Source organism: Oncorhynchus tshawytscha, linkage group LG32 (genome assembly GCF_018296145.1).
Source record: "Oncorhynchus tshawytscha isolate Ot180627B linkage group LG32, Otsh_v2.0, whole genome shotgun sequence".
In the NCBI taxonomy this organism is placed as follows: domain Eukaryota; kingdom Metazoa; phylum Chordata; class Actinopteri; order Salmoniformes; family Salmonidae; genus Oncorhynchus; species Oncorhynchus tshawytscha.
In genome coordinates this window covers 936,912-955,337 of record NC_056460.1, presented here as the reverse complement: position 1 = coordinate 955,337, position 18,426 = coordinate 936,912, and the positions used below count along the sequence as shown (strand labels likewise).

The 18,426-nt window shown below is 39.6% G+C and overlaps 2 protein-coding genes across 2 annotated transcripts in view; both read right to left on the bottom strand.

Moving 5' to 3' along the window:
- LOC112257879 (zinc finger protein OZF) overlaps positions 1–8,430 on the bottom strand; it is a 91,132-nt gene extending 82,702 nt beyond the window's left edge. The window contains exon 1 of the mRNA XM_042310857.1: positions 7,742–8,430. Within this exon, the coding sequence (XP_042166791.1) occupies positions 7,742–7,811 (70 nt within the window). The 5' untranslated portion in view covers positions 7,812–8,430. The remainder of the gene's footprint in view (positions 1–7,741) is intronic.
- An 890-nt stretch (positions 8,431–9,320) lies between these two features.
- Positions 9,321–11,155, bottom strand: LOC112259456 (zinc finger protein 180-like). The gene is made up of 3 exons (XM_024434160.2): positions 11,134–11,155; positions 10,589–10,654; positions 9,321–10,207 (listed from the first exon to the last, which is right to left on the bottom strand). The coding sequence occupies exons 1-3, from the start codon at positions 11,153–11,155 to the stop codon at positions 9,477–9,479; spliced, it is 819 nt and encodes a 272-aa protein (XP_024289928.1). The 3' UTR covers positions 9,321–9,476.
- Positions 11,156–18,426: the final 7,271 nt, after the last annotated feature.

Below are 18,426 nucleotides of genomic sequence, written 5' to 3'. Positions count from 1 at the left end.
TATAGAATCTGAAAACTCGCTAGCTTCAAGAACTCTAGTCCACTTTTTATTTAACTTTTATTTAACTAGGCAAGTCAGTTAAGAACAACTTCTTATCGACAATGACGGCCGAGGAACGGCCTAGTGGGTTAACTGCCTTGTTTAGGGTCAAAAGGACATATTTTTACTTTGTCAGCACGTGGATACGATCCAGCAACCTTTTGGTTATTGGCCCAAAGCTCTAACCACTAGGCTACCTCAAAGTAAGTTGAAGTTAAGTTGTTTTCAAGTAATTTAACTACAACCGAACGGGCATAGGCTTCTTTTCAAATACATTTTTGATAGGTGGGAAAGCCCCAATGTCAAAACACAGTTTTAACGTGTCCAAATCAATAACCAATATGCAGAAACAGTTTGTGATATATTGAAAAACTAAAACATATGTACACAAACATCTGCCACAATAATCATATTCCTTGTATTTTTTAAACAAGCTCCTTATAAACTGCACAAACACCAGAAACACTGTTGTTTTGACAAGTAGCAATAAATCACTGATATCGATCAGGGGGGAAATCAGGTTGTTCATGATGTTGAATCTAACTAAACTAACTCTTCCATCAGTTCGTGTAGGTCATACTGATTACAAAGAACAAAAGTGGCCTAAGACACTGGCCTCCTAAGTCATGGATTGTGAGATCTAGTCTTTTCCGAAGTGGCTGAAAGCAGAGTGGCCCAGCGGAAGCGTGCTGGGCCCATAACCTAAAGGTCGATCGATAGAAACCATTCTCTGCTAACTAGATTATTTTTTAGCATTGAAGTGCGAACAAAAATGTCAAATAATGCGTAGTTTAATGGGCATGTGTAAGTGCCATTAATTTTTTTTTTACCTCTTCCATCAGTTCATTTAGGTCATACTGATTACACAGAACCCCAGTGGCCTAAGACCCTAGCCTCCTAAGCCATGGATTGTGAGTTCTAGTCTTTTCTGAAGTGGCTGAAAGCAGAGTGGCGCAGCGGAAGCGTGCTGGGCCCATAACCTAAAGGTCGATGGATCGAAACCATTCTCTGCTAACCAGCTTGTTTTTAGCATTGAAGTGCGGAAAAAAAATGCGTAGTTTCATTGCATGTGTAATTGTCATTATTCATTTTTTTTATACCTCTTCCATCAGTTCATTTTGGTCAAACACATGGAAATGGGAGATATCTTTTACCTCACTGGTTACAGGAAAGCCTGCAGAAGACAGTCAGCTACAATTTGGAGTGATGCATTTAAATTTAGAGTTCGCTAAACAAAGGAACGCAACACATTTGTCATCAATCAACTATATCATGTTGAAATCAATTGTGTGAGAGGGGGGAGATGAGGTTGCACGTCCTGTTAAAACTAACAGCTCAAAAACCACACGGAATCTGGGAGTAATGTGTACATCACTGGTTAGAGGACAGTTTGTAAAAAACAGATTGCTACATTTTGAATTGTTGCGTTTTGATTCCAGTGGGTCACCAACGTGGTAAGTGTAACACAACTCTTTTCTTGTTAGTCACTTTTTGTTAAATCTCATAAATAGTAACTCTTTCAATTCAGAGCCTGGATTTTCCCCCTGAGGCTAATATCCATATCATGCTGAAATCAATAGAACAGGCGACAAACGTTTAGGGTTCTACATTGTGACATCATTAAAATACTCCTTCTACAATGTTAAAACATTCTACATTGTGACATTATTTAATTGATAACATGTATACTCCATGTATTTTCTGATGTTTAGTCAGAGATCTTTTATCAGAGTATCTCTTCCCACATTGATTACAGCTAAGATATTTCTCTTCTGTGTGTCTTCTCTGGTGCAAAGTCAGCTGGCTAGATGAAGTAAAACCCTTCCCACATTGACTACAGCTATAAGGTTTCTCTCCTGTGTGTGTCCGCTTGTGTATATTCAGGCTGTCTGGCCGAGAAAACCCTTCCCACATTGATCACAGCTATAATATTTCTCCCCAGTGTGTGTTCTCTGGTGTAAAGTCAGCTGGCTAGATGTAGTAAAACTCTTCCCACATTGATGAGATTTCTTTCCTGTATGTGTTCTCTGGTGTGGTCAGACATCCAGATGTACCAAAACTCTTCCCACATTGATGAGATTTCTCTCCTGTGTGTGTTCTCTGGTGTACTATCAGGCTATTTAGCTGAGTGAAACACTTCCCAAATTGATTACAGCTATATGATTTCTCTCCTGTGTGTGTTCTCTGGTGTATCCTTAGATAACTAGATGTAGAAAAACTCTTCCCACATTGATTACAGCTATAAGATTTCTCTCCTGTGTGTATTCTCTGGTGTGTTTTCAGAGTTTTTAGCCGAATAAAACTCTTCCCACAGTGATCACAGACAAAAGGTTTCTCTCCAGTGTGAATTATTTTATATATTTTAAGGTCTACTGGAGAATTGAATCTTTTCCCAAAGTCAGAGCAGCAGTGAGATTTCCCTCCAGTGTGAATTCTCAGGTGTACTTTTAGTGAATTAGATCTTATGAAACATTTCCCACAGTCAGAGCAGCAATTCGATTTATTCCCTGTGGGTCTCTGTTGGTGTTTCTTGAGAAGTTCTGATCTGGAGAGACTCTTCTCTGCCTCGTCAGCATCATGATGTTGTTATAGGATCCCCAGAGGATCCACGATAGTCCCGTCTTTCTCCTGTGTGAATCACAAAGTCAGACAGATGGTTAAATGCCAACAACAGCAGATTTGAAGAAAAGGTGATACCCATGAAGTTGTATAACAATTGACGTCTGATAAATTTGAGAATTAAGACAAGTTAGCAACAATAGTAATATTTTGTAATATTAGTAATATTATGTCTTGTTTTCACATTAGTAGTAACTAGAAATAAGTTATTAAAGTTGTTGAAATCCAAACAGGCTGACTACACCGCTCGCGTTGCAAAATAAAATTAGAACGACGAGCGTCTGTGTTGCTAAGGGCTAAAATAGAAGTCAGTTCTATTTGTGATGTAGATCGCCCTGCAAGTCCTGCCTCTCTGTTACAGGAATTATATTCCTCTATGTTTTAATACCCAATTAAAATTAAACACTCTGTCAATTCCTAAGAATTTGTAAGACTCTTATTTGTATAAAATGGACAGAGACCAGTCTCAAATATCAACCAGTTGCGTTTATTCTCGAGAGTACTGAACATGATACAGTTTACCACAGATTATAAACTGAAAATGACGTCATTAGTTTTCGTACTACCCCGTCTCATCAACCAGCAGTACAATGGCTGTATAGTTCTCAAGCCTTCCCACATCGTCTCTCCCTACTAAGATAATTTACGACGCAAGCCAAGGTCTGCCTGTGGAGATAAGCATTCTAGCCAGTCTGGCTATAAGTTCATTCATTTCTACCAAGGAACAGACAGTCATTGTTCTACTTCTTGATTATAGTTACACACATTATATTCAGTACTAGGGTTAAAAGAAAATTCATACATATATACAGTAACATAATAGTATTCTGATTAGTCAGTCCTAATTGAAATGTATACATAATTAGTCATTATTGATAAAAAAATCCCTTAACACTCTCCCATCTCCTTATTGGTTTATAGAAGCAGGTATCCACGTGCCATCTCCTCATTGGTTATACCCACATGGGTGACTGAAAAACGAACGAGGTCAGTGGCGGTAATGGACCTAATTTATGAAAGTTGCCAATCGCAATGTAAAGTCAAGAGAAGAAAAAGCCTGGAAGGAAGAGAGATGACTAGAAACGATTCGGTTGACTGTTTACATGTGGACTCATTGGTGGAGTAGAGTACCTTGTGCATTTCAGGTAAAATAACAACTCAATGTTTATATCCCAGGACAAATTAGCTAGCATCAGCAAGCTAGCTAAATAGGGAAAATTAGCTAACAAGTGCAAGCCAGCTAGCTAAATTGCCATAAATGTTTAATGCTTTTTGACGTGTCCCCAAATTAATATAATTGGTTCAGTTTGTTTTGAAATTTTAATCTGCGTGTCATGATTGCGTTTGGTGTGGGGGGACAAAATACATTCATGCACGATGGCGCACCGTGCAGCCGGTTTGGGTTCCGTGTAAGCAGTGGGCCAGAAAACTTTTGGTCTCCAATATAGGCCCCTTTCTGTGTTTGCTAAAATTGGCGCACAATGGCGATGCACATGCAATTTGGTTGAAGAAACTCCTCCCTGCTAATGAGGAAACCGCTAGTTATGGATGTAGTATATCTGCCTGGAGCAAAAATGTTGAGCGAAGATTTTAGTTTTTGCACAATGTATTATGAATATTACAGCTCACTATCAACACAAGATCAGGAGTGGTACTCAACGAAACTCAAATTAAGCTCTGTGTCGCTAGTTACTAATTCACCACCGTGGGGGAACCTCAGGGTAGTTCTCTTAGGCTGACTGCAAAAATAGCCTCCATTTTCAGGTGGCTTATGAGTGCACTTCATATTACTTTTGGATTATAATTGTAAGGCTCGCTTGAATCTCCTGCTTAATATGTTTGTGTTGTCACAAAATCAACTGTTTTACACTTTAAAAAAAACTTCAACCAGTAAAATGCTCTTTGGCTAGCTTTGTCATCTCCCTGACAATGAGGGTTTGTACACTAAGTGTCAAACAAATTAACCCATAGCTTCACCTAACAATAACATAGACCTACTGAAGGACCCATAACTTCACCTAACAACAACATAGACCTACTGTAGGACCCATAACTTCACCTAAAAATAACATAGACCTACTGAAGGACCCATAACTTCACCCAACAACAACATATACAGTGCCTTGCGAAAGTATTCGGCCCCCTTGAACTTTGCGACCCTTTGCCACATTTCAGGCTTCAAACATAAAGATATAAAACTGTATTTTTTTGTGAAGAATCAACAACAAGTGGGACACAATCATGAAGTGGAATGACATTTATTGGATATTTCAAACTTTTTTAACAAATCAAAAACTGAAAAATTGGGCGTGCAAAATTATTCAGCCCCTTTACTTTCAGTGCAGCAAACTCTCTCCAGAAGTTCAGTGAGGATCTCTGAATGATCCAATGTTGACCTAAATGACTAATGATGATAATCCACCTGTGTGTAATCAAGTCTCTGTATAAATGCACCTGCACTGTGATAGTCTCAGAGGTGCGTTAAAAGTGCAGAGAGCATCATGAAGAACAAGGAACACACCAGGCAGGTCCGAGATACTGTTGTGAAGAAGTTTAAAGCCGGATTTGGATACAAAAAGATTTCCCAAGCTTTAAACATCCCAAGGAGCACTGTGCAAGCGATACTATTGAAATGGAAGGAGTATCAGACCACTGCAAATCTACCAAGACCTGGCCGTCCCTCTAAACTTTCAGCTCATACAAGGAGAAGACTGATCAGAGATGCAGCCAAGAGGCCCATGATCACTCTGGATGAACTGCAGAGATCTACAGCTGAGGTGCCAGACTCTGTCCATAGGACAACAATCAGTCATATATTGCACAAATCTGGCCTTTATGGAAGAGTGGCAAGAAGAAAGCCATTTCTTAAAGATATCCATAAAAAGTGTTGTTTAAAGTTTGCCACAAGCCACCTGGGAGACACACCAAACATGTGGAAGAAGGTGCTCTAGTCAGATGAAACCAAAATTGAACTTTTTGGCAACAATGCAAAACGTTATGTTTGGCGTAAAAGCAACACAGCACATCACCCTGAACACACCATCCCCACTGTCAAACATGGTGGTGGCAGCATCATGGTTTGGGCCTGCTTTTCTTCAGCAGGGACAGTGAAGATGGTTAAAATTGATGGGAAGATGGATGGAGCCAAATACAGGACCATTCTGGAAGAAAACCTGATGGAGTCTGCAAAAGACCTGAGACTGGGACGGAGATTTGTCAAGACAATGATCCAAAACATAAAGCAAAATCGACAATGGAATGGTTCAAAAATAAACATATCCAGGTGTTAGAATGGCCAAGTCAAAGTCCAGACCTGAATCCAATCGAGAATCTGTGGAAAGAACTGAAAACTGCTGTTCACAAATGGTCTCCATCCAACCTCACTGAGCACGAGCTGTTTTGCAAGGAGGAATGGGAAAACATTTCAGTCTCTCGATGTGCAAAACTGATAGAGACATACCCCAAGCGACTTACAGCTGTAATCGCAGCAAAAGGTGGCGCTACAAAGTATTAACTTAAGGGGGCTGAATAATTTTGCACGCCCAATTTTTCAGTTTTTGATTTGTTAAAAAGGTTTGAAATATCCAATAAATGTCGTTCCACTTCATGATTGTGTCCCACTTGTTGTTGATTCTTCACAAAAATACAGTTTTATATCTTTATGTTTGAAGCCTGAAATGTGGCAAAAGGTCGCAAAGTTCAAGGGGGCCGAATACTTTCGCAAGGCACTGTACCTACTGTAGGACCCGTAACTTCACCTAACAATAACATAGACCTACTGTAGGACCCATAACTTCACCTAACAACAACATAGACCTACTGTAGGACCCATAACGTCGCCTAACAATAACATAGACCTACTGTAGGACCCATAGCGTCACCTAACAATAACATAGACCTACTGTAGGACCCATAACTTAGACCATAACATAGACCTATAACTTTAAATAATTTAATATTTCAGGTGAAACATGGAATCTAAAATGTATTCGTCATGACATTTCATAACCTGATCACCAGATAATTTTGTGAATAATCTCCCTAGGCTACTCTGTAATGTGTTGTCATTCTAAATGTCCTGAATAAAGGAAAATAGCTCTGTGTTGAACAATAGCCTATCCATCAAGGAACAGTTCTCTACACATTATGAGCTAAGTATCTCTGTTTCCACAAACGAGACCCTACTATAAATCAAGCAGACAATAACACATTATAAACATCAATTTGTTAGGGATGTTAGATCCAACGTGGAGCACGGCATAACTGTCTTTACCAGAGTAATGAATGAAGAAGCACTTTGGTTGTTGTTGCATGCCGTGATGTTTGTCATTTGACTGAAATTCAGAAAACTATTTCCTGGATCAGCTGATGATAGTTGAACATGCGACTAACTAAACAGCTACAGTATTAAGAATGATGTGTAATTATTGAAGAACTGCATTAATGACAGTATCCATTTGGGTGTTGTCAATAAAGTTAATGTGACTCTCGATTAGAACCATTGGATTTTGCGAACTCTGAAATGATTTAGGATTTCTGTGCCCATGAAAACTGTTTTCCCAGCGTAACATAAGGAGACACTAAATGTTACATAGGTAGAGTGCATTTCAGAGATCCGAATACAAAAAACTGTACGAACAGGAAAATAACCTAAACCACAAGGCCAAATCTACACTGGAGGAGCTTACCAGGATGACATTGAATGGTCCTATGTGGCCTAGTTACAGTTTGAACTTAAATTGTTTTGAAAGTCTATGGTAAGACTTGAAAATGGATTTCTAGATCAACAACCAACTTGACAGAACATGAAGGATTTAAAAAAGAATAATGAAAATTCACATGAAGATCAGTCTCCTATTGGATGACATCACGACTTCCCATCAAGCCAACTCCTTGAAGGCCTTACTATGACATCACTCACTCCTTCATACAGTACAGAAACATATTCACGTGTAGAATGCATTTGAAAAAATCCCACATTAGTTCAACAACGGCAGAGTTTGTATCCCTGTTTAAGATAGTACTCACTGCATTTACTGGTGTTAATCAGATCAATGTCCCTGTTTTATTAGATAGTACTCACTGTATTTACTGGTGTTAATCAGATCTCCAGTCTTCTCTTCTTCGTCCTCCTCTAATGTGACAGTAATCATCTCCCCCTCTTCATCCTCCACTCCAAAAATGGCATCTTCCTCCTTTTCTTTCACAGTAACATCCTCCTCCTCTTTCACTGTGACAGCCTCACTCTCTACTTGTTTTTGTATTGTAAACCTCTTTCTCCTCCTCTTTCACGAGAGCTTCTTTCTCCGTCCAGCAGACCTGCTCTTCTTTAGCAGGAGAGTAGCTTTGTGAGCTCATGATCGAGAATTATAATATTATAAAGCAGTTTAGGGAAAGTTTTTTTTTCTCCATTAAATATGAATATTATATCAACACGTACAAAGAGCAACAAGTGTTGTTTGATAAGTTCAGATTTTTTATGAGAATTTAAAACAAACTCCACATCTACTCAACATCTGTATTTCTGATTCAGTCAAATAACTAGATATAAAAATAAGCACCTAGTTATAGATACCCTTGATAAAGATGTGTGTATATGTATGTATAAAATAAATCAACTCTACCCACTACCAGGATATTTTAGCCCAAAAGCTGGTTACCTGTTATTTAAGCTGGTTATTTCCCTTCATTTTGTTGGTGTAACAATACATCATGTAGACGTATATAATGAACAGACTAGGTCTATACTGCTGCTACATGGTGTAACAATACATCATGTAGATGTATATAATGACCAGACTAGGTCTATACTGCTCCTACATGGTGTAACAATACATCATGTAGATGTATATAATGAATAGACTAGGTCTATACTGCTCCTACATGGTGTAACAATACATCATGTAGACGTATATAATGACCAGACTAGGTCAATACTGCTCCTACATGGTGTAACAATACATCATGTAGATGTATATAATGAACAGACTAGGTCTATGCTGCTCCTACATGGTGTAACAATACATCATCTAGATGTATATAATGAACAGACTAGGTCTATACTGCTCCTACATGGTGTAACAATACATCTACCATTACAGTGTTTAACTGCTAAAGTGTAATTACTTTGCCACCATGGCCTATTTATTGCCTTAACTTCCTTATCTTACCTAATTTGCACTCACTGTATATAGACTTGTTTTCTTTTTTCTACTGTATTATTAACTGTATGTTTTGTTTATTCCATGTGTAACTCTGTGTTGTTGTATGTGTCAAATTGCTTTATCTTGGCCAGGTCGCAGTTGCAAATGAGAACTTGTTCTCAACTAGCCTACCTGGATAAATAAAGGTGAAATAAAAAATAAATAAAGTGTGTGTGTGAGCAAGGAGGCCTATGAACCTGACACAGTTACACCAGCTCTGTCAGGAGGAATGGGACAAAACTTATTGTGGGAAGCTTGTGGAAGGCTACCCGAAACGTTTGACCCAAGTTAAACAATTTAAAGGCAATGCTACCAAATACTAATTGAGTGTATGTAAACTTCTGACACACTGGGTATGTGACGAAATAAATAAAAGCTGAACTAAATAATTCTCTCTACTATTATTCTGACATTTCACATTAAAATAAAGTGGTGATCCTAACTGACATAAGACAGGGAATTTCTATTAGGATTAAATGTCAGGAATTGTGAAAAACTGAGTTTAAATGTGTTTGGCTAAGGTGTATGTAAACTTATGACTTCAACTGTATATAGGTCTGGTGTTGGAGATCATTCCACACTCTGTGTTCTGCTACCCAGGTCTGGTGTTGGAGATCATTCCACACTCCGTGGATCTCCAGCATGTATTTTCTGATGTTTAATCAGACTACTTGAATGAGAGTATCTCTTGTCACATTGATCACAGCTATAAGGTTTCTCTCCCGTGTGTGTTCTCTGGTGTGATTTCAGGCTGTTTGACTGAGTAAAACTCTTCCCACACTGATTACAGCTATAAGGTTTCTCTCCTGTGTGTACTCGCTGGTGTACTACCAGCTGGCTTGATGTAGTAAAACTGTCTGCACATACATCACAGCTATATGGCTGATGTCCTGTGTGTGTTCTCTGGTGTGATACCAGGTTGGTTGACAGAGTAAAACCCTTGCCACACTGATCACAGCTATATGGCTGCTCTCCTGTGTGTGTTCTCTGGTGTGATACCAGGCTACTTGACTGAGTAAAACTCTTGCCACACTGATCACAGCTATAAGGCTTCTCTCCTGTGTGTGTTCTCTTGTGTGATACCAGGTGGCTTGACTGAGTAAAACTCTTCCCACATTGATTACAGCTATAAGGCTTCTCTCCTGTGTGTAATCGCTGGTGTTTTTTCAATTCTGATGAAGATTTGAAACGTTTCCCACAGTCAGAGCAGCAGTGAGGTTTCTTTCCTGTGGGTCTCTGATGGTGTTTCTTGTGGTGTTCTGATGTGAAGAGACTCTTCTCTGCCTCGTCAGGTTCATGATGTTGTTGAGGCTCCCCAGAGGATCCACGGAGGTCACATCTCTCTCCTGTATGAACGTCAAAGTCAGACAGTCAATGTAGTGAATGTTTAAATGTTTTTACAAACATTGACAATGGGTATGGCACCTGCCCAGCCGTGGAATCCATAGATTATGGCATAATTTATTTACTTCAATTGACTTCTATGAACTGTAACTCAGTAAAATCTTTGAAATTGTTGCATGTTGTGCTTATATTATTGTTGAGAAGTTAGGAGCTGGGCAATTCCACAATAACGGAATTACACCAGACTCTGATTTCTCACTTTAAAATGTACTAAAATAAAAAACCATTACTGCTTTAAAACCACGTTTGTGTACAACAGTAAAACAACTGCAGAGTTTGTGCCCCCGTTATTAAATATTAGTATTTACTGGTGTTAATCTGACCTTCCGTCTCCTCCTTTCCTTCCTTCTTCACTCCAAACACTACACCTTCCTCTTTCTCTTCCTCTTCTTTTACTGTAACATCCTCCTCCTCTTTCACTCTGAACGAGTCTTCCTCTTCTTTCACTGTAACGTCTTTCTCTTCTTCTTTCACTGTAACAGCCTCACCCTCTACTTCTTTTTTTACTGTGACATCCTCCTCTTCCTTCTCCTCTTTCACGACAATGTTCAGCCCCAGAGTTTCTTTCTCCGTCCAGCAGATCTCCTCTTCTTTAACAGGAGGGGAGATGTTTAGAGAGCTCATGTTCGGGGATGTTAGTTATGTATCATTAGCGACTAGGCTAGTGCTAACTTAACCAGCCAGCTACAATAGCTGACTAATACAAAATAACGTATTATTAAATTAAATAGGTTAACAAGTAGATACGACAGAAGTACTTCTAAAACACAGAAGCTAATATAGACCGAAAACGTATAAATAGCTTGAATCTTTCGGCTATGTTGGCTAGCAAGCTACCGAGGTGGTTGACGAGCTGTTTCTGAATAACCGTCCACTAGATTATACGTCATGCTGGCAGCGTCGCCAGAAAGACGCACATCGCCGTCTGCTGACTGGAGGGGGAAACGCAGTTGAGGATCATATTTTATTTTCAGATAAAGTAAATTTTAAATGTATTTAATTAAATAATACTATTATACTGAGACATACAAAGACCTGAATGTGCTGATTGATTAGTGCGAATAAAAATGTTTACCACAGCAGATTTAAGGAAGTTTCATTAAGTCAAACTAAATCTAAACAAGTCGCCAGCTACTGTCGGTCTATACTGCTCCTACATGGTGTAACAATACATCACGTAGATGTATATAATGAACAGACTAGGTCTATACTGCTCCTACATGGTGTAACAATACATCACATAGATGTATATAATGAACAGACTAGGTCTATACTGCTCCTACATGGTGTCACAATACATCATGTAGATGTATATAATGAACAGACTAGGTCTATGCTGCTCCTACATGGTGTAACAATACATCATGTAGATGCATATAATGAACAGACTAGGTCTATACTGCTCCTACGAGGTGTAACAATACATCACATAGATGTATATAATGAACAGACTAGGTCTATACTGCTCCTACATGGTGTCACAATACATCATGTAGATGTATATAATGAACAGACTAGGTCTATACTGCTCCTACATGGTGTAACAATACATCATGTAGATGCATATAATGAACAGACTAGGTCTATACTGCTCCTACTAATACATCATGTAGATGTATATAATGAACATACACATCATGTAACAACACATCATGATGTATATAATGAACAGACTAGGTCTATACAGCTCCTACATGGTGTAACAGTACATCATGTAGATATTTATAATGAACAGACTAGGTCTATACTGCTCCTACATGGTGTCACAATACATCATGTAGATGTATATAATGAACAGACTAGGTCTATACAGCTCCTACATGGTGTAACAATACATCATGTAGATGTATACTACTGTTCAAAAGTTTGGGGTCACTTAGAAATGTCCTTGTTTTTAAAGAAAGCAATTTTTTTGTCCATTATAATAACATAAAATTGATCAGAAATACAGAGTAGACATTGTTAATGTTACAAAAAAAGATTAAATTTTTTTTTTTAAATGCACCTTTATTTAACCAGGTGGCCATGATTTCATAATAATAGTGTAATCTAGAAGAAAAATAAACGCACACCTATTTTGGCAAGGTGCTGACTAGCAGAGTAGAAAACTTGAAAATAAAAGAGAGCCGCACACTCTAGGAGCTCAGATGCAAAATTTTAATTACCAACGTAATTAAAGGCTGTCTTCATCAGTGTATAATGATAGTTTCACCAGGTGGCCATAATGTCATAATGATAGTTTAACCAGGTGGCCAGTTGATACAAGTTCTCTTTTACAACTGTGACCTGGCCAAGATAAAGCAAAGCAATGAGACACAAACAACAACTTGTTCTTTAACAAAGGATTTGTAAATAGTGTTCTTGCATAACAATCAGGCAGTAGAACAACCATAATCATCACCCTCTTAACCAATCTTCCCTCCCTTTAACATTGGGTTTGATTCAGACCCTGCCAGTGTACCAGATGATCATTGGGTTTGATTCAGACCCTGCCAGTGTACCAGATGGTCATTGGGTTTGATTCAGACCCTGCCAGTGTGCCAGGTGGATATTGGGTTTGATTCAGACCCTGCCAGAGTGCCAGGTGGACATTGGGTTTGATTCAGGCCCTGTCAGTGTGCCAGGTGGACATTGGGTTTGATTCAGACCCTGCCAGCATGGCCAGAAATGTATTCCAAGGTCAGAAACTTATAACCACAGAACCACCCCAGACCTTTCATGCATGACTGAAAACACCTAAGAAATTTGATTTTCTGCCATGGTCACTGCCTCAGACACCATTCACAATGCTGGCTGAGGTACGAGTAAAACATGACATATTATTTCCTAACCATTCACAATGCTGGCTGAGGTACGAGTAAAACATGACATATTATTTCCCAATTGTAAAACAATCTCCACTCCTTTAGTCCATAATCAACTAGTCTCCCACTGATTAACCAGAATAACATGAGCTGTGTCCTTCAAACGGTTAGACTGTTAGTCCATAATCATATTCAGCTACTTAATGTCATCTATTGTCATTGTCACGCCCTGGTCTTAGTATTCTGTGTTCTCTTTATTATTTTGGTTAGGCCAGGGTGTGACATGAGTGATTTATGTGGTTTGTTTTGTCTAGGGGTTTTGAAGTTTATGCGATTGTGTTTAGTTAAGTATTCTAGGTAAGTCTATGGTTGCCTGGAGTGGTTCTCAATCAGAGGCAGGTGGTTATCGTTGTCTCTGATTGGGAACCATATTTAGGCAGCCATATTCTTTAGGTCTCTTGTGGGTGATTGTTTCCTGTCTTTGTGTTTGTTGCACCAGATAGGGCTGTTTTGGTTTTTTCACGTTTCTTGTTTTGTATATTGTTCTATTTTCATCTTTCATTAAAGATGTATAAAGATAACCACGCTGCATTTTGGTCCTCCTCTCTTTCACCAGAAGAAAACCATAACAGTCATGTTATGTTCTCTATAATGAAACATCACCAAGTGAAATAAAGTTGATAAGATATTCTTAATAGACATTAAATAAAAAATGGTTGTTCAGAAATCATTAATTATTATATCGCTCATGAAATGAACTAAATATTTCACAATCATTACCACTGCTGATATTCACAGAGAATAATTACAAGGATCATATTTCTCAGTTGCATTGACCTGCAGACATCAGACAACACCTCTCTCTTATGCACATGTGACTGAAATGTAACCAATCACAAAAATCTCTGAGACAGAGTTAATGGCCCAATAAAAAAAACAGCACGTTTCTGCCAGTCATGAAATATACTTGAAAATATTGGAATAATTGCAAGGAACATATTGCACATGGACCGTAAGAAATCCTGAATGTATTGAAATGCCTGGGCTCGCAGGGGATGTGCTAGTTCTTAACCCATCATTTATACCTGTTAATTCATAACCCATCATTTATACCTGTTCATTCATAACCAATCATTTATACCTGTTAATTCATAACCCATAATTTATACTTGCTAATTCATAACCCATCATTTATACCTGTTCATTCATAACCCATCATTTATACCTGTTCATTCATAACCCATCATTTATACCTGTTAATTCATAACCCATCATTTATACCTGCTAATTCAGAACTGATCATTTATACCTGTTAATTCATAACCCATCATTTATACCTGTTGATTCATAATCCATCATTTATTCCTGTTAGTTCATGACCCATCATTTATACCTTTTGCTCGAAAGGGGCGGTTCAGGCAGGCTGGCACGCTCCCTGACCTTACTTCTTACTTGGCAGGAACTAATGGGGATCCATCATAAACCCCAGGAAGAGTAGCTGCTGACTTGGCAGGAAATAATTGGGATCCATCATAAACCCCAGAAGAGTAGCTGCTGCCTTGGCAGGAACTAATGGGGATCCATAATAAATACAAATACTTTATCAATATATTTGTGTCTCTTTACTCTCAAATTGGAAAATGTTAATTAGCATCAAAGTAGGCAACATGCAAAACAACAAATACCTGCAAGCTCCTTTCACAGAACAGTTCACTGAATTGTTCATTGAACTACATTTTGCTAATTGAATCATTGCTTCATTAAAGCCTGATTGGTGGAGTGCTGCAGAGATAGTTGTCCTTCTGGGTGGTTCTCCCATCTCCACAGAGGAACTCTGGAGCTCTGTCAGAGTGAACATCGGGTTCTTGGTCACCTCCCTGACCAAGGCCCTTCTCCCCCGATATCTCAGTTTGGCCGGGTGGCCAGCTCTAGGAAGAGTCTTGGTGGTTCCAAACTTCTTCCATTTAAGAATGATGGAGGCCTCTTTGTTCTTGGGGACCTTCCATACTGCAGACATTTTTTGGTACCATTCCCCAGATCTGTGCCTCGACACAATCCTGTCTCAGAGCTTCATGGACAATTCCTTTGACCTCATGGCTTGGTTTTTGCTCTGACATGCACTGTAAACTGTGGGGCTTTATATAGACAGGTGTGTGCCTTACCAAATCATGTCTAATCAATTGAATTTACCACAAGTGGACTCCAATCAAGTTGTAGAAACATCTCAAGGATGATCAATGGAATCAGGATGCAGCTGAGATCAATTTTGAGTCTCATAGCAAAGGGTTTGAATAGTTAAATACATTTACAAAAATGTAATAAAAAACAATTTAAAAAAAAATGTTTTTGGTTTGTCATTATGAGCTATTGTGTGATTGATGAGGGGGAGAAATGATTCAATTTTAGAATAAGGCTGTAACGTAACAACATATGGAAAAGGTGAAGGGGTCTGAATACTTAACGAATGAGATAATTCTGACATTTCCATTCCCAACTACAACATTTTCTGTCAAGATAGAACTGCCAAAGGGGGAGGAGTTGCAATCTACTAGAGAGATTGCCTGAATAGTTCTGTCATACTTTCCAGGTCTATGCCCAAACAGTTCGAGCTTCTAATTTAAAAAATGAATCTCTCCAGAAATAAGTCTCTCACTGTTGCCTCCTGTTACAGACCCCCCTCAGCTCCCAGCTGTGCCTTGCACACCATATGTGAATTGATTGCCCCGCATCTATCTTCAGATTTTGTTCTGTTAGGTGACCTAAACTGGGATATTCTTAACACCCCGGCCGTCCTACAATCCAAGCTAGATGCCCTCAATCTCATACAAGTTATCAAGGAACCCACCAGGTACAACCCTAAATGTGTAAACATGGGCACCCTCATAGATCTTATCCTGACCAACTTGCCCTCCAAATACACCTCTGCTGTTTTCAATCAGGATCTCAGCGATCACTGCCTCATTGCCTGCATCCGTTATGGGTCCGCGGTCAAACGACCACCCCTCATCACTGTCAAACGCTCCCTAAAACAATTCTGCAAGCAGGCCTTTCTAATCGACCTGGCCCGGGTATCCTGGAAGGATATTGACCTCATCCCATCAGAAGAGGATATCTGGTTGTTCTTTAAAAGTAATTTCCATGCCACCGTAAATAAGCATGCCCCTTTCAAAAAACGTGTAACTAAGAACAGATATAGCCCTTGGTTCACTCCAGACCTGACTGCCCTCGACCAGCACAAAAACATCCTGTGGCATACTGCACGAGCATCGAATAGTCCCCGCGATATGCAACTTTTCAGAGAAGTCAGGAACCAATACACACAGTCAGTTAGGAAAGCAAAGGCTAGCTTTTTCAAACAGAAATTTGCATCCTGTAGCTCTAACTCCAAAAAGTTTTGGGACAATGTATAGTCCATGGAGAATAAGAGCACCTCCTCCCAGCCCAAGCCAACCCAGCTTCTCCTTCACCCAAATCCAGATATCTGATGTTCTGAAAGAGTTGCAAAACCTGGACCCATACAAATCAGCTGGGCTAGACAATCTGGACCCTCTCTTTCTAAAATGATCTGCCGCCATTGTGGCAACCCTTATTACTAGTCTGTTCAATCTCTCTTTCGTATCGTCCAAGATTCCTAAAGATTGGAATGCTTCTGCTGTCATCCCCCTCTTCAAAGGGGGTGACACACTAGACCCAAACTGTTACAGACCTATATCTATCATGCCCTGCCTCTCTAAAGTCTTCGAAAGCCAAGTTAACAAACAGATCACTCACCATTTTGAATCTCACCGTACCTTCTCCGCTGTGCAATCCGGTTTCTGAGCTCGTCACGGGTGCACCTCAGCCACACTCAAGGTACTAAACAATATCATAACCGCCATCGATAAGAGACAGTACTGTGCAGCCGTCTTCATCGACCTGGCCAAGGCTTTCGACTCTGTCAATCACCGTATTCTTAACGGCAGACTCAACAGCCTTGGTTTCTCAAATGACTGACTCGCCTGGTTCAACAACTTCTTCTCAGAGTTCTGTGTCAAATCAGAGGGCCTGTTGTCCAGACCTCTGGCAGTTTCTATGGGGTACCACAGGGTTCAATTCTCGGACCGACTCTTTTCTCTGTATATACCAACGATGTTGCTCTTACAGCGGGTTTTTCATTGATCCACCTCTACGCAGACGACACCATTCTGTATGTGTTAACAAACCTCCAAACGAGCTTCAATGCAATACCAAACTTCTTCTGTGGCCACCAACTGGTCTTTAACGCTAGTAAAATTAAATGCATGCTCTTCAACCGATCTTGGCTGCACCCGCCGCCTGACTAGCATCACTACTCTGGACGATTCTGACTTAGGTACAGTGCCTTGCGAAAGTATTCGGCCCCCTTGAACTTTGCGACCTTTTGCCACATTTCAGGCTTCAAACATAAAGATATAAAACTGTATTTTTTTGTGAAGAATCAACAACAAGTGGGACACAATCATGAAGTGGAACGACATTTATTGGATATTTCAAACTTTTTTAACAAATCAAAAACTGAAAAATTGGGCGTGCAAAATTATTCAGCCCCCTTAAGTTAATACTTTGTAGCGCCACCTTTTGCTGTGATTACAGCTGTAAGTCGCTTGGGGTATGTCTCTATCAGTTTTGCACATCGAGAGACTGACATTTTTCCCATTCCTCCTTGCAAAACAGCTCGCGCTCAGTGAGGTTGGATGGAGAGCATTTGTGAACAGCAGTTTTCAGTTCTTTCCACAGATTCTCGATTGGATTCAGGTCTGGACTTTGACTTGGCCATTCTAACACCTGGATATGTTTATTTTTGAACCATTCCATTGTAGATTTTGCTTTATGTTTTGGATCATTGTCTTGTTGGAAGACAAATCTCCGTCCCAGTCTCAGGTCTTTTGCAGACTCCATCAGGTTTTCTTCCAGAATGGTCCTGTATTTGGCTCCATCCATCTTCCCATCAATTTTAACCATCTTCCCTGTCCCTGCTGAAGAAAAGCAGGCCCAAACCATGATGCTGCCACCACCATGTTTGACAGTGGGGATGGTGTGTTCAGGGTGATGAGCTGTGTTGCTCTTACGCCAAACATAACGTTTTGCATTGTTGCCAAAAAGTTCAATTTTGGTTTCATCTGACCAGAGCACCTTCTTCCACATGTTTGGTGTGTCTCCCAGGTGGCTTGTGGCAAACTTTAAACAACACTTCTTATGGATATCTTTAAGAAATGGCTTTCTTCTTGCCACTCTTCCATAAAGGCCAGATTTGTGCAATATATGACTGATTGTTGTCCTATGGACAGAGTCTCCCACCTCAGCTGTAGATCTCTGCAGTTCATCCAGAGTGATCATGG

Coding starts and splice junctions, on each gene's coding strand:
- LOC112259456 (XM_024434160.2), bottom strand. CDS start 11,155: ATGACGTATAATCTAGTGGACG. Junction 10,655..11,133: donor GACGTATAATCTAGTGGACG/GTTATTCAGAAA, acceptor TTACAGTAAAAG/AAGAGGAAGAGAAAGAGGAA. Junction 10,208..10,588: donor AGGAAAGGAGGAGACGGAAG/GTCAGATTAACA, acceptor ACGTTCATACAG/GAGAGAGATGTGACCTCCGT.